The sequence below is a fragment of the Fusarium pseudograminearum genome, chromosome 2 (assembly GCF_000303195.2).
Source record: "Fusarium pseudograminearum CS3096 chromosome 2, whole genome shotgun sequence".
Taxonomy (NCBI): domain Eukaryota; kingdom Fungi; phylum Ascomycota; class Sordariomycetes; order Hypocreales; family Nectriaceae; genus Fusarium; species Fusarium pseudograminearum.
The window spans coordinates 3845964-3868226 of NC_031952.1; the positions used below are offsets into that span (position 1 = coordinate 3845964).

A 22263-nucleotide genomic window follows, 5' to 3' on the forward strand; every position below is an offset into this window, starting at 1 on the left:
GGCTCAAGTGGCGGGTTACCAACATCGCTCCTTATCGTGAGAGTAGAGGGCATGTCATCCCAGAATATGTGCTTCCACCACGCGCCCAGCGCATTCGGGTGGGTACAACACCAGTTATCGCGGTGTTTGGGAGATACAAAGACGATTTGACGAATGCCGAGGTGATCCTCTGCCATGAAGATATCCTTGCCTTTGTGCCCATCTACATCTCGGTCCTGCATGATGGGAGAGGGCAATATGAATGAGATTTCCCCTTTGGTCTTGATTCCGGCCGTGTTTCGGAGGCTCTTGACGTAAGTTCGGCCGTCCACCTTCACATACGACACGTGGATGGGTTGTGTTAGATCGAGGATAGAGTCTTTGGTATTATTGCGCCTGTGCATCTGCTCTTGCGCTGTAAGAACGGCACATTCTTCTAAAAGAAGACCAGCGACCATATCCCACAGCTCTGTAGGGAGCTCTCGAGGCCAGGTTGTTGCCGGTTGCAATTTGCGTGCGAGAGCTTGTTGGATGTAACGAGTGCGTCGTCGCTCCTCAACCAACGACGGAGGAAATGTGTAGTATGTAGCTTCTAAGAATGCCGGCGTCACCGAGTAAAAGCGGAATTCGTGGCAGTGAGCGTGATAGCATACCGTCGTCTTGGTACGAAAAAGCATTCGTCTGCGAGGCACATATGGAGCTTAACGTCGAGCTCATCGTCGTAGAACGTCGTATGTCGATCGAATGAAAACTCACAAGAAACTTGGCCATCGCCAACCGCTAGGCAGACAGTTTAGTGACATGGGTCGATGGTAGAAAGATAGATGATGTATATACCTACGACGATAAGTTCATCGCCCGTCAACACAAACTGACACAGCCTACAACGAGCCTGCGTGATGCAGTAGTAAGGCGTCAGTGAACGTACAATGTTAGCCATGGCCACAACGCCCAGATGGTGAATTGGAGGACAGTGGTACGCGACCGCGCATCGCGTTATCCTCCACAAAGTAAGCAGATACCCGAAGTTATCCCGGCATAAAGATCCTTATCTATAGCGTTACAGCTAAAAGATCGGTAGTCTACTCCCATAATACTATGAAGAACATAAATCCCATAACAGGCCTAGGACCTAATAAATAGTAGTGGCATAACAGCATCCAACAGTGAATCTATTCAATTCAACCGCCTAGTACCCATATTCAACTAGATCTAGATTAAATGAAAACAAGAGTCTCAAACATTGCCTAGCAAGTTCGCTGAAAGCCTAGTCCTAACTGCAACCTACCCTTTGACTGCAAGCGCTGCAACAACACCACCATCTTTGAGCACAGTTTTAACAAGTAACACCACCGCCTTCAGATTCGCAGGATAAAGCTCTCCTTGCGTCGACATGCCCTTTTCTCCAAGAGGCGCTGGGGCCTTGTCTTTGATAGACGGGGGAAGCCTCTCGTAAAGAGTATCGTAAAGACTGCATGGAACCTTCTCCTCACGCACTCGTTGGTGCATCTCAAGTTGCATCCTTCGATGCATTTCCGTCCTTACACTCCCAAGTATATCAAGCAACGCCTCTGGTTCAACCGCCGCGGCGCTCCCTTGCTCTTTGACCTTTTGAAGCAATAGCAGGGTGTTCTTGGCAGTGGCGAATTGAACTAGCTTTGCGGGAGGAAAGCTGTACGCGCGCGCGGTATGAATCAATCTGTCCATGTAGTCGATGAAGGCTGAAGGATCGTGAAGTAATGCCTTGGTCATGAGATTCTTGGTCAACTGAGATAGATCGAGAAGCTCATCTCGGAGCTCTTGTTGTAGCTCGAGGTAAGCGTCAATAGCACTGAGGAGTGATGTCTCGAGCTCATTGGTTTTATCGCTCCAGGCTTTGATCATATCTTCTGGAACCATAGTGCGAGTGACTCGTTTTGTCTTGATCATATATCTCATGTTGCAATGTTCTGTCCAGTGGCAGTGGCAAACAACGCACTTCTCGTCTTTGATAGTCTCGCAATACCGTATGTCCTCGTCATTGCTATACGGACAGATCTCATGGCAGGTGATGTTGCAGTGAAGGCATCGTGTCGAACCTTTACCTTCAGGTAGATCCTGTGTTACTACCCGATCTTCGGTTATGGAGACTTCAGCATCCGGGGCGTTTCCAATACGATCAGCGAGACAGTCCAAGTTCTCCATCAGGTTCCATGCTTCGGTTGCCGTCTTGAAGATCTTGTGTTCGGTAAGAGAGCACTTTTTTTCAAGATCAACGCGGTCTCGCATCACGTCGGCGCTGGAATCAGTAGGCACGGGAGTGGTCTTGAGAAGCGTGTCCATGATCTGGAACTGGCCTCTCGTAGAGAACAGCCACATATCCCGGACATGATTGATGTCGGTGACGTCCAACGTCGCAGTGAATGCAGAGTTGTTGACCGAGATCTCGCCATTCTGCACAGGCCAGCCGAGCCTCTGAAGTGTGTCGTGCGCAGCCGGTTTGCCAGAATCGGCAAAAGTATAAATAGTTCCAAGACAGTCTTGAACATCTTTGGCAAAGAGCTGTGACACGTATGTATAGACAGGTGTTAGGAAGGTAGTTCGAGACTCCATTGCACGGCATGTAAAGAAGACGGCGTTTACATGGCTAACTGTGCTAAACAAGTCTGACATGGCGGCCATGACGAAAGCGTCCCGTTGGTAACCCTTCGAATCACCGAAGCCAGGTGCGTCCACAATAAGCATTGTTTTACCTCGGAATAGAGGGGAGAAGGGTCTGATGCGATAGCAGGTCACAAACTGTGACGATGTCGGACTGGTACCGCGGTCGTCTATCATCATGATGCGTGCAGAGTCCTCAAAATCACCGCCCAGTAAGTATGAAACGAAGGCGTTGATCTGGGTGCTCTGTCCGTGGCCACTGGGACCTGTGAAGACAGTGACGATAGTGTTGTTCTTATCAGCGAGATCTGCGGCGGGGATGCCAGCTTCGAATTCAGCTGCGACGTCGACGATGCGCACTGCGACAGTGTCTGGAAAGCGGGGATCGCTACAGTTACGATCAACGATAGTTGTGTGTCCCAAAAAGAGTGTTCTGTTGCCTGCTTCCTTATTCATATCCCAGGTCTTTGTGCCTTTTCGATTGGGATTGGATAATGTTTGATGGTTCCTCTCGTGGAACTCTAGCATCCTAGAAGCCACAGAGGGCCAGCGAGGTGTCCGGACAACAGCAGGGACGCTCCAACCAGAAAGCCCTATTATCGTCTTGACGCTGAGCATGACTTGATAGTCGCAATCATCAAACAACGAATCACCTGTGCCGTTCTTTCTCGGAATAACGGAACTCTCGGTCGGGTTGAGTTCCAGTTCGATAAATGTTTCGTTGGCTGTAACGCGAGGAAGGACACCATCTTTCTCGGGGTTAGGGATAGGACAATAGCGAACCACGTAGGAAGTTGTCGGAATAGCAGGTTCCAGGTCACCGCTTTGGTCTGTTTCCCACGAGAGAGCTATGCCCTGCTCTTCAATTGTCAACGTGGGCGCCGTTGGCGCTTTGGGGAGCATGCCGGTAACAATCGTGAATCGGTCATTGTACCCAAGTATAATGTCTCCGATGCGAGTTGTCACGAGCTTTTCTTCACCCGGACGGTAGGCCTTATCTACACTCGCCACACCAAATATGACTTCTTCTGGAGCACTTGGCCGCAAGCCGATCAGTTCTGCACAGGCTGCCCTGACGCTGTTGACAGTCCGTGAACTCTCAAACCACTCCTCTTCGCTTTTCTCTTTCTCTTCATTATCACTGTCATCATCGTCATCACTATCGTCGCATAGCTCTGTTGATTGCATCTTTTTCTCCAACAGGTGGCGACTTCGATTGATCTGGCCTCCACCGAATGACAATAGTACTCGCGGGGCAGAAACAGTCGTCAGGGATTCTGGTTTCAACCCGCCTAGATGGTTTTGGAAGCCTTGACCCAACATGGAGGCAACTGTTGACTGGAGAACTTCTAATTCGTTCTGTTTCAGATCTGCAAACTGTTCTGCGATTCGAACACGCTGTTCAAATAGAGAAATAGCTTTTCGGAGCTCCGAGATCTTGGTACTGTAGTCGGTATTACCGTCCCGTAGTTCTGGCAGGAGACGACGTGCTGCTTCAGTAAAGTCTGATTCGCCTTCCAAAAATGATTCCCGCAGGCCGCGGATTTGACCTTTTATCTTGGGGAACCAGTTGCGGAGTACTTGGTGCTGGAGCAACTCATCGAGCCTCAGCCGAGCCGTGATTCCTGTCTTGAGAGCTACAGCTGTTCTGTTGACGATACCAGAGTCAAGGCTGCGAATCAGACGGTTGGCATTACTATCGAGAAGGTCGACGGGAAGTAGCTTATAATAAAGCGTGTTGGTCTGCTTAGCTAGCATGGTGGGCATATCATTTGCAACACGACGAGCGTCCTCCCAAGTGGACACGTTTTCAGCAATGGCGCCACTATATGAGATCTTGACCTTCTCGCGGTTATCGTCGCTCACATCTTTGTATTCCAGATTGGCTGAGCCATTAACTGGGACACCGATGAGTGTGGCTTTTAGATCTCCGGCGATCTCTTTGGCTTCCTCTTCTGAGGAAGTAGAGCGAACCAAACTGATAGTTGCGCTTCCGCCCTCGACCACCTCTGCAACGAAGTGTGTAAAACGAGGATTATCGAGGGTGCGGTGATATTTCATGGAAGAGAGGGTTTCCTGTGGAATTCGGCGGGTCCAGCGAGTAACGGTGCATGATGCATCGAGACGTGCCTCATGTGTGGAAGATTTGGTATCGCTCAGATACTTGGCGGAGCCGGTTGCTTGAATTATTTTCAGATCCAGGGCGAGGGATCCCTCGACATCTAGGGCTGACTTTTTGCGAGAATCTTCGATAGATGTAGAATAGAAAAACTCTGCATTTTGGACCTTGCTCTCATCCTTGGTCTGCTCGCTGTTGACAACAGCGTTATCCCACAGGGATATGCCTGCGAACAGTTCTGATGTGCGGACGTTGTACAACATGCCGAGCTGTACATCCTGTCCGAGGGCAGGAAGGATGATGCCGTCACCAGAGACGACCATGATGTAGATTGATGGCCTCAACGTTGATAATACTAACAAATGATTAGGATTGCCGTCTGGTGGTGCCTGTTTTCCACCTATGAAGCCGAATAAACCCCGAAAAAGGATTGGACAAGTTTATTTGACTGCGGAAGATTTTTGAGGAATAATACAAGTTAAGATATTAACCCAATAGAGGGGAATGTGTCACGCCAGGATGTTGGAGACAGCACACAAGCACAGCACATATCAATCTCCACATACGGATTCAATAATACCGTATCAACTCATCAACTCGGCTAGTAAATGCGGGGCATTAATTAAATTTACTCGGAAAAGACAAATGGTTGGACCAGTACAGCAGTGACGTGTCAATCAACAATAGGTCTAGAATTGAGGCCATTAAAAACATCCTGTTTACTGGGAAGACTGACATGAACGGTGAGGGCAAACTCGACAAGATAAAACCAGGTCCTCTTTTTTTGTGATTTAGGTCGGAATAACTTCATTCGTTATACTTCTTGTGCAATTCCCGAATAACATCAACCAACTCAACTTTGCCCGTGAAAGTGTTTTCATCGTAGCCATATTCCGTAGCGATTAGTCCACCAGGTAGAGATGCCTCTAAAACCTCCAAAATATCTGGGATGCAGTGCTCTGGGAATAGGTGTCCAAGCATAGCCTTCAAGTCGTCACCTTGGGCAAGTTCAAGCTTCACCTTGTGCCCAGTCACTTCCTCAAAAGCATCCTTCAGATCATTTGAGCTGCACAGACGAGGGCCTAGTACCTTTACACAGTGAAAACCTGGTTGTTGAGAGTCTCTTAGTAGACTCTTGACGGATACTTTAGCAATATCCTTGATGCTGACCATGGCAATTTTGTAGTCTGCCGGGGCAACCCAGGACGTGATGCTTGGAGGGTCGCCCAGTGGCATCTGGAAGATATAACTCCACTCTTCGAGGAAATGGGTGCAGTGAAGAACGGTTACTTCGCGTGCGGCGTCTTTGAGTATCCTGTCAGTTTCATGGTTGAGGCGTGCGAGGCCCTGTTTATTCAACGTTAGCGACTTGACTGAAACCCAAGCATTGTTACTCACAACACCGTGTTTATAACGTGCTCCAAGACCGGATGATACGACAAGTTTCTCAACATTTGACTGATGCAATGCAATTTTGACATTTGTAGCTGTCAGTTCCGCCCAATCGGCCAGATCCATTTTCTTTTGGTATATCGGAGGGGGCACGTATAGAACCCCGTCGGAGCCGGTGAAGTCGAGGCCAATTCCAGTTTCTACATCACCTTTGACGGCTTCGAAATTGGGGTTGCTGGTGTACTCGAAGGGAGCTTTAGCCGTGTCACGGTAGATGCCGCGAACCGAGGGCTTCTCGGGGGAGGCCAGAAGCTGACGAATTGTTTCTGTGCCAACTCTGGTAGAGGCAGGGACAACAGTAATACTGGGAGCCATTTTCATAATTACCAATCACTAGTTGCTCTCAAAAATAGTCATTTCTGTGTAGAAGGCATGTGCACCAGACATGGGGGGCAAGTCTCCAACTTAAATACTTTACTGCATCAGTGATCCCAGCCGTTCCGGCAATCTTCGGACAGAGGCGTCAAGCTCTTGGTTTCGCAGCTACTACCCAATGAATATTCAATAGAAATCTAGGAATGGCGTGGGGAATTCACTGGCTCCGTTGCTCAACGGAGTGGACGAGGGCATGTGACCCAGGACATGTAAGACTAAAGCGCCACTGATGACTCTGCTTCGTAGCCTTATCATCTTTGCTCTTGGCTTTGATTGATGTACAGTAACACCCATTACAACTATGAGGCCTCGTTCAAACGTCGCCATATATGACCGATTGCACCTGGCTGTGAGTGGATGGTAGATCTAGGGTAGCCTCCTACCGATCCATCTGCTCAGTGCAGTTCCTATTGATGTGACCATGATCCGACGCGTTAATGGTATTAATGTAGTCTTTGTACGTCATCTGTTCTGACAAATCATCCATATTCACTGCCATCAGACCTTCAGCTCCTTGGGCCATATAAAGAGGTCGTCGCCCTAACAGTAGCTGATTTTGTTTACCGTGAATCCTGTACCCTCAACAATTTTCTTTTCCGAGACCAGTGTCAATCATTTGGAAGTAGCGAAACAACAACTGCTCTGGCGAAGCGCACATTACCGCGATGTCAACCACTGATCCCAACCACGATCTTTCCGAAGCACTACTTGCTTGGGGAATTTCTAACGTCGAGCCACTACTTGCCTGGAGAGTTTCTAACGATAAGCCACCCCTTTTGCAAACATCGCTTCTCCTTACGATTAACGCCACCACCTGCTTTCTGGATCTGCCAACAGACCAGAAATCTCGCCCAAACTCTGTGGAGGAAGCTAGAGTACAGAGGCCGTGATCCTGCCATGACCGGGGCCTACTCTGCCTTCGACCCCGTCTGTGACTGCGCCTATGTGTGTGTCGGTGACGTGATGGGGCGGTACTACGGGATTGAAGACTGCGAGATTTCGTTCTTCACACCGGAACAACATCGCCTTGTCCTTCGACGGCGGTCTTTGCCATATGCAAAACTTTCTTGTACTATCCGATTTTTTCATTGAAGATCGGGAGGAGCCGCTTAATGTTTATTTCTTGCAGTACGGTCTCCATGAGAAGCCCGGAAACAACATCTGCCGCATCAACATGGGGACTGATACTCGGTGCTCAAACGAAATTCCATAGCATAAAATCGACCAACACAATGATGCTATCGGCTGGATCAAGGAGATGGAAAGTCTTTTAGGGGCGGAATCCTGTCCTCAGGTCACGTTGGTAGAGGTTCTATCTGATCCTGCCCAAAGTTGGCGGGAAATCCTGAGTCTATGTTTAAGGAGGGAATAAATGATTTTTTGGACAAATCATTCTTTTTCTTGGCGATAAGCCACCGTTTCTTCTTATTCTTGCTCTTGTTCTTCTTCCCTTGGCGATAAGTCATTGAAACCCCTAGTTGATTTTTCTTCTTTTCGTTTTGGTATTAAGCCATCGCTTCTTCTTCTCACTACCATCAATGAACAAATTCGAATGCAAGGGAAACTATATGGATTGCGCGTGCTTTTACCTAATCAGACGTCAAAGAGACCTTCCCTAGATAGACGCCAATCCATATCATTATTCCTGTCCAGAGAAAAGTCAAGGTTACACGTCTCAAACTAACTCATGCCTCAGTATACTACTGACCCTGCCTTCAAAGTGATATCCGACGAACCTAGTCAGCTCTTGTATGCCATTTCGAGGTAGGAATCCAGGCTCTGACTCTTTATTACTTGAAAACAAGAGACTGAGTTTTCCCAGCACCTACTACCCAAGCTCGACAAATGGCGCTAAGCCATACATAGTTAAGATCTACATGACATGTGGTCCTCTGGGTAAGTGTTTCACTAATGCAGTGTGAATTTGATGGAACCAACAGATTTACTGGGTATCGTGTTGACGCGCCGTAATGCCACAATTGACCCGAAGTGTTCAGCCTGTAGAATGAATCAGGTTGGTTCAGAGTAAATGCCCCTTGTATTAATGATCCATTATAAATAATTGATGAGCGATTAACTAACATCCTAACGACATTCCTTAATACAGCCAAAGCTAAGGTGTTGGTTTGACGTAGCCTTAGCTTGCTTGATTGATAGGGAAATTACGGATTCCAGGTCGTCGTCCGTGCCGCTTGGAAGTGGAATAACCAACTAGAGCCTGCATACCCGAAATTGAAGGTTATTGGGACTGCAGGCGTATGGAGCTGAAAATGACAAAAGAAAGGAAAGCGCGTAACCTTGGATTTCCTAGGCATCCTTGACAGATAGCGGATGATCATTGGCTTTCCTGCTGGTCAATGATGCTCAGCCTCTTTTCAGCTTGGGTAAGCGCCGTTGTATTCGATGATCGATGTTTCTAACATTCCGTTTAGTTTGGTAGGCGACATCACTAGAGGAGTGCCTGAACAACATGGCAGCCGTATCAGAAAACTGCATCGAGTGGGAAGCCCCAGTAGATAGTCTCTCGATCAGGTCAATGAGTTTTCATAAGTCTGTTTCCGTTCTAGCAGCAGTAAAGCACCCTCTCGAGATGCCCAAAAAGCATCGACGCGTGCAGCGGCGTGTCTGTTGACCACCAATTATTCAGCTGTGATTAAAGTGTAATAATTATTGGTTTGAGGATGGTCGAAGATGTTGTGAAACGTCCGCACTCATTGCGGGTGTGATAATCCATACAGATGTAGGCGCCCAATGAGTATGCCGCACATGGGCCGCAGGAGGCCTACCAACAATGCAGCATGACTTCCCCGCTCTCAGCCTCGATCAGTGATTGTGGAAAGATGTTCTCGTTCCTTTCCTCTTTCTTCATTTTTTTTAATACTAAGAATTAACTTGTGGAGCTTACCGAGAGCTTCCATCTGCCTTCAACATCGATTCGTTATTGTGAAATTCGAATATACAGTCACCTTTACAGACTGCCCGACATGGATACAGGCGTCTCTACTCTAATTGATAAGAACGTCTTTCAGGCGACGAGGGATATTTTTGTAGGCGAGAAAGCAAAAACCAGGAAGCTCAAAGGTATAAAACGATACGTCAGGGAGCATCCGGGGGACACAACTTCAGTAGTGCAGCTTACGACTCAGTACGGCGCCGGAGTCGTTCATGACTCGATATTGAAACTGTTGTCGAATGGGGTGTATGAGTCAACCTCGATGGCCCATGAATGGTTTCCCGATCTATTTGAGCCTTCAGTTACTCGGACTGAAGCTGTGGAGCTTCTGGAAGGAGTGGCGACAAACATAAAACAAACTATGCTTGAAGATGTCCATGAAATCCACAGCAATGACAACCATGAAAGCCCGGAAGAGCCAAAAGCCGTAACCATTCTGAACGGTAAGTCGGATCGATCTTACAGATCGCCTAGGAGATTGACTGAAAAGACTAGACATCAATGGCAGTATTGCGAGAAACGAGATTGACAACTCATCGGAGTACGCAGTTTATCTACCATTTTCAGCGGCGCACTTGCTTATGGAGAAACTACAAAAGACCCTGGAACTCGCCTGTTACCAATTTGGTTTAAGAGCTCTTCCAAGCCTCATGCGGAAACAAGGCTGGGATTGCCCTGAAGCGGGGGAGCTTAACAAATGGACAAAGATTTTCGGACGCACGGAAAGTGTGGTTTGGGAAGGGAGCGGTAAGCCATCGAAAGAACTGTTACGATCTATTGCGGCAATCAGGCATGCCACTGTTCATCGTCAACGTACCAATTCGACGGAACTTGAACGGTTTCTCGCTGACGCAGAAACTCTTACTGGAGTCCTGGGAGAGAAGGAGTTTACACAGGCCATCTCGCAACTACGGATGGATACCCAGGAGACTCTGGCAGAGCTTATACGGAACAAGGAGATGAGCCAGGCGAAACTGGAAAGGGCCCAAGAAGAAATTGCGAGACATCGCGCTGAACTGGATCAGAGGGAACAGGAGATTCTGCGTCATGCGGAGAGCGAGGATAGAAAGTATCGCGACCTAGCAGGAGAAAGGCTGAAAGGAGTCCTGGGTCTTGTGATGGACGTCAAAGTGGTCTCGCATGGTCAAGCTGTAGTGCTGGCAAACGGCGATGATGTCGAGGACTACCTTATTTCTGATGATGACAGCGACTCCGATCATAACGAGCAATTTGAAGACTGTAGTGAGGCATAGTTTTATTGAAAACTAACATGGAATATCACGCCGTCAAGAACAAAGCCTATTGGTTTCTGATACTAGCCATTGATGTTTTGATTGGAATTGCCCGTCTCAAGGGAAATCACCAGCGAATTGGGCGGCACGTTGTGAAGATGCATTTAAACTTCATATTATTGTAATAGTCATGATTATAAAACGCATTTGTCCTTTGGACACTCCTGTATCCATATCATCCTCGAGCTTGCTCTGATTGTCCTATCTAAACTCTGCCAAGATCAATTTCGATACCCTCTATGAGGTTCCCAGGTCAACTTCAAGTCCACGAGCCTTCTCATCGTTCAATGCTTCAACCTTTGCATCAACGCGCAGCTTATTAAGAGTGTCCCCAACAATATTCGGGCTTGACAAGGTCATTGGGGTAAAGGTTTGGGGGTTGGGGGACCTGATGTTTGTGAGCCAATCAGAGACTACATTGCCCGTAACGGTTATTCCACCAATGCCATGCGCAAGTGGTATATTTGAACTATATAAGTTGAGGTCCAGTCTAGGGAAACAAGATCTGAGCCATTCATCGTATCTCATTGTCAACATGTTCGTCCACAGCGTCTTTTCAATCGCAGCGCTATGTGCACTTGTGTCTTCGGTAGTGGCCACCTCACACGGACTACCTAAGCGACCTCACATTGAAGCAGCACCATATGGCACCGGCAAGGCCTTTCCCAAATCATCTCCACGATCGCGAAAGGACATTTGCTACGTTAAGCCTGGCAAGGGAAAGAACAGCGATGATGCTCCCGCCATTCTCAAAGCCTTCAAGAAATGCAACAAAGGAGGAACCATTGTGCTCGACCAGAAGTACACAATCGGTTCCCCACTGGATTTGACATGGCTCGCTCACGTTGATGTGGTCATCACTGGCGAGGTGGACTTCAAGTCTGACCCGTACTACTGGGCTGAAAACAGCTTCAAGTTTGGATATCAGAATATGTCCTCCTTTTGGAAATGGGGAGGCAAGGATATCCATATTTATGGCGACTTGAACAAGCAATCAGTGCTCGATGGCAAGGGTCAAGCCTATTGGGAGGAGATGGCAATGAACAGTACTGTGAGAAAAACCAACACGAATGTTTTCTTGCTTTCGCTGACGTGTGTTTTACAAAGCTGTTGCGACCAATCTTGTTCTCGATTGAGGGTGCTCACGGTCTGACAATGTCAAACTTGCACATGCGAAACTCCCCCAACGTAGGTTACCTCTCGGCCATGAATATTTTTACGCTTACTCTACTAGTGGTTCAATATCATCATCAACAGCACCGATGTCTTGATCAGCGATCTTGATCTTCAAGCCAAGAGTTCGAACGGCGTCAAGATTGCCAACTCGGATGGCTGGGACACATATCGCTCTGACAGAGTAGTCATTCAGAACTCCGTCATTGACAATACTGACGGTAAGTCTTCTCATTAAGAAACAAATGCGTTTCTTTTTTCTTTTCTGACAAATACAGACTGTGTTTCTTTCAAGCCAAATAGTACAAACGTTGTTGTCCAGAACCTTATCTGCAATGGCTCTCACGGCATCAGCGTTGGTTCTCTAGGCCAATACAAGGGTGAGACTGATATTGTGGAGAACCTTTACATCTACAACATCTCCATGTCAAATGCCAGCGACGGCGCTCGAATCAAGGTGTGGCCTGGTGTCGAGACTGCCTTCCAAAGTCTGCTGAACGGAGGTGGTGGTCTAGGCCGCGTGAGAAATGTGACATACGACCGCTTCTACCACGAGAACAACGACAATGCTATTACTATTACTCAGTGTTATGGCCAGAAGAATCAGACTCTCTGCAATGAGTTTCCTGTACGTCTAATCCCTATCGAATGATGAGAGAATGCTAACAAGATAACAGGCCAACTTGACTATTGAAGACATCACGATGAAGAACTTCTGGGGAACTGTCTCAAAAAAGTTTGATCCCCGCGCTGGAAGTTTGGTCTGCAGCGCACCTGATGTAAGACTGGCAATCCCCCATTGGCCTCAAACCACCTAACATTTCTTCAGCGTTGCAGTAACATTGCTGCTCAGAACATCACAGTTGGTGTGCCAAGTAGAAAGGCGCCCATTTATGACTGTCAGAATTTGGACACAAAGACTTTGGATTTTACATGCCGAGACCCGACCAGCAACAGGGATACGACCAATGGTTAGTCCGTGGGTCATATATCAACTAGCTAGGGGATATGAGAAAGCCTGGTCTTTAGACTAGTTCTTAGGATATGAAAGTAAATAACCTAAGACTTCCTCTAAGGTATCATAAACTGACCTAATGATTTCGTCTCTTATGCCCTGGCAGCCAAGCTCTCTTGCACCCAACTTACTAGGTAGTGATAGTTTCTGTAACTACAAACAGGCATTGGTGTCTATTCTAAATGTGCATCATATTCCGTGTTATCGACCTTGGTCTCCTATCTGATTGCAAAACTGCCTAGAGAATCGTTACAGTTCTAGTTTCGAAAGAGGTACCATCGATACCCTTCTGAGACATAAACCTTTCCTTGGCCTCCCATAGTCCAATCCGACAGTAATGGCCATTAGTATCAATTTGAAGTACTATCCCGAGCGTGAAAATGCAGAACGTGTCTCCCCCTCTTCCGGCATGGATAGAAGCCAGATGGTCTGTCCATGTGATCCGATGAGGTCAATACTGTCCATCGATATCTCGTGTTTATCGCAAAACTCTTTGACGGCATCACCAAACATCTGTCCAAGTTGTACATTGAGTTGCGACATTTTTGAGGGAGTCGTCTTGGTCTCCCGAAGCATCGTGAGAACGGGTTTCTTGATCCACTGAGGTACGGGGATCTCATCATACTAAGTATACGGTCAGCACCAGGCGAGTACATAGATACCGCGAATTGAAACATACTTTAATGAGCTCCATGTGTAGAGGGGCATCCGGAGACTCTTGGTAATAGCGAACAAGTGCACAGTCGATACCGTCCATGGCAGTGCCACTGTTCATTCCCAGGACGGTTAAGTCAAGCGCACCAGTGGTAGATGACCGAACATGGCCATTTCCATTGAAGGAATTGCCATCGGATTCATTTGATCGGCCGTTGGTAATGGAACGGCTCCCATTTTGCTGGGTTTGTGGTCGTGTTATGGTGAGATGATATGTTATGAAGTTTGTGGAGACCTTAGCAATATCTCTACGAGACAGATCAGGTGAGATAATATGTTAAGTTCAATATGTTCGAGATCGCTGAATAGCCTCGGAATTTGTTCACGGACATGACGGCGCATTTAATATAATGTGGTATTCGATGGCGCCTCGATACGAATCGTGTTGAGAATCCCGTGTTTGGAAGTTCGTGACGATGAGCGAAGATCAATAGCAATTAGTAAACTTCCCGGAGGAGATGGCCCTCTGTTAATGACTAGCTTACTCCATAGAGGGGATCGCAAGCTCTAATTTGTTAGTATTTACACTAGTTTGACCTCTCTCGAGTCGAAGTGCCTTTTTGGACAAGTCGTCTCGATGCTGAACTCGAGGCCAAAACCTTAATTATATCCGTGTTGTCTCCGCCTGTAAGCCTAACCAGAATCAAATTATAATATACTGCATATAATGGTTTTTATTACTGTATTGTCCTACAAATCGCTAATAAATAACTAAATTCACTATCTTCTGGTTAATATCCTCATCCTTATCGAACACCTCCCCTTGCATAATCCCATCGACATAACATTCACCAACCAGTTGATACGAGCCTTGCCGCTTGGTACTCTTTCTGAAAAGAAAAGGCACGTTGCCTCCACCGACAATCAGTACTTCATCCCCAACATGTGCATCTGGTGGTACAACACCACATCTGCCCTCCTCTGTAGTGACAAACCGCCAACCTTCCAAAGTCCCTGTCAGTAACTCGGCATAACTCCTGCTTCGTTGCGCCAGGTTTCCTTCTTCAGATGCTTGGGATTCCTCAGAGGACGCTGAGTTGAAGATGTCTGCAATCTTGTAGCCTTTCTTCCATTTCATTTTTTTCATGAACTTCTGAAACGCCTTGTAGGAATCCACTAAATCGATATAGTCGCTCTCCGCTACTCTACCGTGTCGAGAGCCTGCGACTGGTACTTCCCATATGTAACTTTGTTTCAGTCCAGAAGAGCATTGGAGGCTTTCCACCATGGAATGGATTTCTGCGAAGTATTGTCGCCATGAGCCAGGAGTGTTGGAAGACTTTGTGATACGCGCGATCTTGTCGACCTGATATCCAATTACGAGTATCTCGTCCTTGCCAAGACATGAAATTCTGACGTTTTTGTCACTGCCACACGTATGATATTGAATGCCCCGAGACAAGGAGTCATCCAGACTTGGAGATTTCGGTACAGTCCAGTCTGGAATCCATGACGGAAATCTGTCTGGTTGAGTACTGATTCCGGCACGGTGTAGAAGTTGTATCCCTTCTCCGTTGGACACGAGAGCTCTCGCAAAGGTTATGACAACATCTTCGAACGGGATTTCATAGTCGGGCTCGAAATCCGGCAAGTTTCCATCGCATGCAATTCCCAATAGTGCATAGAAACGATCTCGCTTCAGTCCAGATTGCAAACCGCGAAAACCTTCAAGTAGAAGCAAGATAGACCAGCGTGTCTGTCTAGCATCCCATTCACGCAGGTTATCGAGGGTTGTGAAGGGTTCCATCGCCACTGATACATCTGGAGGTAGTGACCTGTCCGAATCGAGATAAGTGAGTGCCTGAGACATGACATTCCATCCGATGGAGAGCTTGTCGCAAACAAAGATGACACTAGGTGAAGCTACGGCTTCTTGTACAATCCATACCCGCTTGAACCATGTGTGATCGAGCAGCTCAGCTAGTTCTTGCCATATAGGGTCGTTCTGAGACGGGACTTCAAATTTTGCCAAGTCGTCGGGGCACTCAGAAATATCCGACAGTGATTCCGAGGTCTTATCGTTGATACCAATCAAGTCTATAAACGCCCGCTTGAGCATTTTAATGGCAGTATCATGTCCAGGATCCTTGGCTAAGAAGGCATAGGTACACTCCGAGCGTTGATAAATCCGTGGAAGTAGCTTTACTTGTTGAGACTTCTCTTTCTTGTCGTTTTGATTGATGCAAATAGCATCGACCCAAAGTACCATGGGCTTGTCTGTCTTCCTTATGCGCTTCAAGACCAGAAATAATGATGCTTGTATGTTCAAGACTCCTTCGGGCGTAAGCAGTTTGTAGCGCGGCTGCTGATTTCCTCCCCAAACATATGACACGGTGTTGTAGGCAATAGGATCCTTGAAGGGGCATGTTTGGATAACACCTCGGAGGACGTCGTCTTCTTTCCCAGGTAACAACACAAACACGCGTATCTCTTTTTTGTCTTTGAGACAACGATATTTGTATTTCGGAAGTTTATCCCACTTTTCAGTGGATATCTCTCTCGATAGAGGTGTCTTATATTCCGAATCGTCGGAAGTCTCCTGTGAAGCAGCATCGTAAAGGTTTGCAGGGATGCCATGAGATGCAGGAATAGGATAGTTCCAAATCAGTTGTCCGTCCATTGTCCAATACGCAGTTGGCTGAGCCCATGAGGTTAACCAACTAGGATCATAAGACGCGTATGATGGGGGTGCAAAAAATGGTTGTTGCTGGAAAGTTGGAGTATAATTGTACTGGTAGCCATTGACGTGTCCTAAACTTTGGGGATTTTGTTGCGTTGTCCGATCGTCGGTGTCGTCGGTGTCGTCGGCTTCTTCGGTGATTGTAATCGTAGGTACTTGGTCTGTATTCGTTGACGAGTCCTTTAGCTGGGCGGCCGCTGTGGCAATATCCTCCTCGTGGTCCAAAAGCATGATGATCTTGAAGATAGAGCCCTTGAGAATCTGTGATCTTCTAGACCATATTGCCTCCCAAGGATCTAGTACAAACTGCAAGCTAGGCGATTTGAAGACATTGTAGATCCTGATCATGACCACAACATTTTCTTGGCCAGTTTGACTGTCATATTCCTCTTCTTGTAGGCGGATCTGAAATACGTTAGCGAGGGGACTTAGAGATTCCAACGATACTTGGAATACTTCACCCTTTCTAGTTGCTCCCAAGTCCATGTGAATTGGTCGTCCTTACCACCTTCTGATATGGCAAGTTCGAAATGGTATGCTGGCCAGTTTTGCTCCCAGGCTTTGGCTTCAATTAGCCCTGACTTAGTTAGCATGTCTGTCATTGTCTTTGAACCGTCCGGATCTGCGATGATGAAAGGGAATGATTCTTCGGGTATATCTGAAACGTCAAGGCCTCCACGAAAACGTAGACGACTTTTCCAATGCAAATCTGGCTTATACGTATGCCCCAGCGTGCGTGCAAAGAAGGATGAAACCTATAAGTTGTGTTATTACTCGCTTCGAAGCTCGTAATGGCTACTTACAATGCGCTGCCCCAGGTATTCAAGATTGTAATCAGGTTCGAGCAGTTGTTTGTGTGCTTCTTCGGAGTCATTATCAAAGTCAATATATCGCTTGATCGGCAACCTTCTGTCTGCTTCAGGACTTTTCCTACTCGGAAATCCTTTCTTATGGGTGAACCGTACACCCAAGCGGGTGGGCTCTGTCGAGACATAGCTTGCATCCCCGACGAATCCCGACGATTCGAATGGAGATGGCACGGCGCCCAGTTCCCTGGGGTAAAATTGGCAGGACCCTAGTTCCGAGGCTGTGATTGACCGTTAGCAGTGAGACCAAAGAAAAACACCGCGATCTGGATTTACCATCTACCTGGAAACCCTGTCGACCAAAAGCTCGAAGAGCCATGTCATGATCCTTCTCACTGAATAGAGTGTAGAGTAAGTGTATAGTCAACGGGTCTTTAAAATCGAAATTCTGTGAGACCATTTCCACCACCGCAGCTACAGCGCTTTGAGAATCGAGGCTGAAGTCCCTTGCGAGGAATATTTGTATTGAGCCACCCGAAACAAAGCACGAAGCCATGGTTTCCTCTGGATGTCCCTGGACCAATTTTGAGTCTGTTTCCAGGACATAACGGCGTTCCACTCCAGCTGCAAAGCTGACGCGGGCTCTCTCAAGAAGCTTGAACCAAGACTTTTGTTCGCTTTTCGATGACGCTGTGAGTCTACTGCAAGTCAGCGATTTACTTTCATTTTAAGATATTGACTCAAGAAATCGACGAAGTCATACGCTTTGATGAATGGTGCACGTGTACGGAAATACCAGCTTGCTGGAATCGAATATTCCAATTGACCCTTCGGATGACACCGACAGTCGACAAGAGGGGACAATTTCCGCTTGTGCAAGTTCAGTGCTTTGATCAAGTCCAACATATCATCAACTTCCTCGATGCTAAAGTCCAAGAGAGGAAGCTTGCCGAGAAAACTGTCCCTCAAATGTTTCCGGTCCGCAATGAACCATGTTGTGTTGCTTGGCTTCATGAGCTTCCGTTTACCGCCTAGGGCCTGGGTAAGCACAGGAAAGACTGCTGAGTCTAACAAAGGCTTGACAACATTGGCAGCTTTCTTCGCGCTCATAGCTTTGAGAATGTCGTTGATATTCGCGAATGTTTCCATCATGTCTGTTCGAGGAGTCGAGGGTTCCATTTTAGTCGCCTTCTCTACCAAGCCGTTGATGTTCAGCCCTGCAGTAATCATGAGGGACCGGAAGAGAGCTTCGCAACGGGGATACAGCTCTTCCATTCTTATTTTCTTAGCTGAACACTTCTCAGCGTTGAACCACCCTTTTCGGCATTTGTCACTGTTTTTTACAGCCCATCCATCGACGTATATCAATCTGTCTTTCTGAAATGCATGCCTAATTCCAGTTAGTTAGAACAAAATGTTTGCAAATATTTTACATTGTTTCATACTCAATTAAGATGTCCTCATCGTTGTAATGTGCTTGGATTCGTTCGTAGATGTAGGTGAGGGTCTCGACGTCTGGAGAAACCTGGTCTACCAGAGCCCTCAAGCAAGAAAGATAATATCTGATATCCTTCTCCACAGTCACGCCAAGTAGCCTCAGCCTTTCTCTGGTGATCTTGCCAATGTCGCCTTTGATATCGAGGATGGGGATGGGAACGTCAACAACCAGGTCATCCAGACCAGGGACAAACGTGGTGCACAACCTCTGTCTACCACGCGACGTGAGGACCTCCAAATTCTTCACTTTGGTGGGCAATAGGTCACCTGCTGTATCATAAGTCGAATAGCTCACAGCGTTTTCTCCCCCAGGTCCGAGCCATTTGGAATAGGTGTGCCACTCGTCCTCAAGCAGCTGTAACCAATCTGTGACAGGACAGTTTCGGAGTATGGACTTGAACTCTTGAGATACGACGGTCCCTTTCGCAGTTCTTACTGCCAAGCGTGGAATGGCCGATAATTGGACGGATTTGACCAGAAACTCTTTCCAGGACCGGTCCTCGACTTTGCCAGGTATGTCTGGCAAATCGAACCCCCACCTCTTTCGAAATCGATCTGTTTTCCGGTATTTAGACCAGATTGATCGTCGTTGCCGCGGATCAAAAAAGAGGTTTATGCCATCGAAGGGCGACTCGGTGACTGAGCTATCCTTGAAATAGTCCGGATGTAATGTGGGGGACTCTTGTTCGAGGTGTTTGAAGATTCTTTGATACGCTGGACCCCCTGCTTCCTCACGAAAATAAAGAGAAGACCCCCTGCAACGCTTGTCATCAGCTGTGGCAAACCATAGATCAGCATGTTGAGCTGGTGGTGTCCAATGAGACTCGAAAAGCATTTTTGCGTGTTTGATTAGCTGCTCCGTTGTCCATTTTTCGGGCTCGAAGTCTGGCAATGCATGTTGCTGGCATATGAACTCGCAAACCTGGTCCTTTCCGATGGTGGCGATTCCCAATGCTCGATACAACGCCTTTCTGTCTTTATGGGCTGTTGCTTCAGGGTCCACAATCGGCAATCCGCTGTGGGTTGTGAAATCGTCCAACTCGAGATCTTTTGATACAAAAACAGGCTTGGGGTTGTTGTTCGCCGAGACCCATCTTCCTTCTGTAAGTGGAATTATAGGGAGGTTTCTCAGATCCTTCCTGATTCTCTCATCCGATATGAGGGAGAGAAGAACTTTTGCAACATCTCCGTGCCAGCTAGGTGACTTTTTTATGAACACTGAGTCTTCTTCTGAAAGAAGTGTGCGAAAGTGTTCCAGGAACTCGGTGGCGGAAAGCCTTCGCACGCCAAGACTTAGGATTCCTGGTATAGTCCATGCCGGATATTTGTTAGAAAGATACAGTGGCGACGTCTTGGCGCTCAATGTTAGAAAGTCTTTAGAGCTGTCGCCGAATTTTTCTAGGTCCACATATGTTAGTGCTGAAGGCTTCACCATGATACCCTCCATGGATTCCAAGCAATCCATTAACCTCAATATTTCGCAGATTGATTTGGTTGCAGATTGGAAGAAAGAGGAAACCTTCTTGTCGTAGGAAAGAAAGAAGGGCCAAATATAGCGGTGAATACCCGCATTGAATGCAAGTACTGATTCTAAGAATGCATTGACTAGACCGTCACGGAGCCCTTGGTTCCAGCGAAGCGATGTATCAAGGTGAAGGCGGCTGGCGGTTAGTATGAAATCGCCCTGCAACAAGAACTAGATATATCGTTAGTTGATCGAGACATCAGCTGATAGGCTCCAACCTTACCTTGAGTCCTCCATCTGCGCCAACAGGTAGACCTGCAAAGAGCTTTGCCTCAAAGACAGGCATGGCGGTGCCTCCGTCTGGCAGCTCTTCCATCAACGGAAAAGCCAGAACCATTTCCGAACAAGTTTGATTTCGACGTCGTGGTTCTTCAGGTAAATTGGTGACTTGAAATTTTCTGACCATAAACCTTTTCTTTGAAGTTCCAAGATCCAGTGTTGTTATGAGGTTCCCACAACCATCCGTTTCGTCTATCCGACGGATCATATGGCTCAAGTCCTGATACTCTCGCTCAATGTTAATCTTGACTTGTCTTAACCTCCGAAGAAACAGTAGCTGATCGGCGTCAAAGTCGACAAGCTTTTCAACCAATTCCTCCATGTCGCCTTGTGGGCATAGTTCCAGATAGAATGTTGTATATTCCGAGCTTGAATGCACTGGGAAGTCTTCCACCCATTCTGGTGCAACTGTGCCAAATTGTTTATGCTTGTCAAATTTAAACTGGTAACTATTCGATGAGATCCAAACCACATCGGCCATGCGAAAAACACTTTTGAAACCGATGCCCTTTTCGCCGGTGTAGGACGCTTGATCTTTGTCTGTCTTGGTGCTACCTCGTATAGTGCAAAGAGCATCGATGTGATGAGGTAGGAACCCTTTCTCGTTGCAGTCCACACGAAGGCGTCCGGGAGAGTATGAGAATATTAGGGTTGGGGTTGAAGTCTCAAAATGGTTGTCATCGGCATTTTGTAATAGTTCTTGAATGAAGTGGGTTGATTGGTCGTAAAGCTCGGTCGAAAGACTTGAGCGGTGGAGTTAGTTTTATTGGTCTATATTAGGATACCTATTGCCAAACATAAACCTACATGTGAAGCGCATTCGTAAGTGCCTGAGCGAGTTTATCGTGCCCCTCGAGAGAATATTCGCGTCTAATCTGTTCGATGTGTTCCTTTGCTTCTGCGCGCGATAGTGCCGATTGCCCAATTGAAATAGACATAATGCATAATTTTGGAGTGGAATGTGATGACATTCGAAATTGGAGACATTGGGGGATTCTTTTAGTTATGTATAATACTGCAGCATTGCTAGGCTATGCTTATATGGGTGACCAGCCTTGCATAGCCCCATGTTGTGTTCGTATTCTATTAGCTCCTTTGCCGGTTGAAAATGTAAAAAGTGCACTGAGTACGCCTTACTGCGGCTCTATTAGGTAGCCTGCATAATGTGCAGTTGGCCATATCGGTGTTGTATACACGTGGCATAGCCACGTTCCGTACTGAGAATCCAAGAAGTTGCAAGGCTCAATAATCACAGGGCAGTACCAGAGGATAAGGGCTCATCAGGAAACATGGTTCAAGAATTAGTCTCTTTTCTCTTTCAACTCTAGTCAACGGCATCACAAATGGACTTACAAACGACATGTATATATTGTGATTCTCTCGTCTTCTTGGCAACTAACTACTTAACGAGTAAGCGCTGTGGCTTGGGCGATCAACGGCGGACTTAGCCAATCAGTGAGATTCTAGGCGCCTGAATGTGCCAGTCAAGGTCGAGAGATAAAGACACAGCAGACAGTGGCGGAGGAGCTCGCGAGGGGGTATAAGAAACTTTGGTCCGTAATCTTTAGAGTACAAAAATAACTTACCCAAAGGTCTGTTCCAAAATGGCATAAACCGACCTAACAATTTCGTCTTTCATGATTTGGCAGCCACGTTTTCTTACACCCTCCGGGCTCAATCTTGTGCTTTTTTAAAAGTCACTTGAGCTTTATGCTAATCGGCGGCAACAATCTTATTACACCTTGCAGTTAGCCACCTGCTCAA

General features: G+C 47.1%; 5 protein-coding genes across 5 annotated transcripts; 2 read left to right on the forward strand and 3 right to left on the reverse strand.

The window, feature by feature from the left end:
• Positions 1-1263: 1263 nt before the first annotated feature.
• Positions 1264-5061, reverse strand: FPSE_06751 (uncharacterized protein; the record flags this gene model as incomplete). The annotated part of the gene is made up of 1 exon (XM_009259869.1): positions 1264-5061. One exon carries the CDS (start codon positions 5059-5061, stop codon positions 1264-1266), a length of 3798 nt encoding a protein of 1265 aa, XP_009258144.1.
• A 484-nt stretch (positions 5062-5545) lies between these two features.
• FPSE_06752 (uncharacterized protein) lies at positions 5546-6505 on the reverse strand (the record flags this gene model as incomplete). The annotated part of the gene is made up of 2 exons (XM_009259870.1): positions 5546-6085; positions 6137-6505. 2 exons carry the CDS (start codon positions 6503-6505, stop codon positions 5546-5548), a joined length of 909 nt encoding a protein of 302 aa, XP_009258145.1.
• Positions 6506-9549: 3044 nt separating this feature from the next.
• Positions 9550-10771, forward strand: FPSE_06753 (uncharacterized protein; the record flags this gene model as incomplete). The annotated part of the gene is made up of 2 exons (XM_009259871.1): positions 9550-9961; positions 10014-10771. The coding sequence occupies 2 exons, from the start codon at positions 9550-9552 to the stop codon at positions 10769-10771; spliced, it is 1170 nt and encodes a 389-aa protein (XP_009258146.1).
• A 574-nt stretch (positions 10772-11345) lies between these two features.
• Positions 11346-12959, forward strand: FPSE_06754 (uncharacterized protein; the record flags this gene model as incomplete). The annotated part of the gene is made up of 6 exons (XM_009259872.1): positions 11346-11861; positions 11918-11998; positions 12045-12204; positions 12262-12611; positions 12661-12762; positions 12813-12959. The coding sequence occupies 6 exons, from the start codon at positions 11346-11348 to the stop codon at positions 12957-12959; spliced, it is 1356 nt and encodes a 451-aa protein (XP_009258147.1).
• A 402-nt stretch (positions 12960-13361) lies between these two features.
• On the reverse strand, positions 13362-21437 carry FPSE_06755 (uncharacterized protein; the record flags this gene model as incomplete). The annotated part of the gene is made up of 10 exons (XM_009259873.1): positions 13362-13622; positions 13678-13893; positions 14509-16797; positions 16854-17147; positions 17196-17479; positions 17535-17896; positions 17962-18588; positions 18644-20391; positions 20444-21242; positions 21307-21437. The coding sequence occupies 10 exons, from the start codon at positions 21435-21437 to the stop codon at positions 13362-13364; spliced, it is 7011 nt and encodes a 2336-aa protein (XP_009258148.1).
• Between the last annotated feature and the right edge of the window lie 826 nt (positions 21438-22263).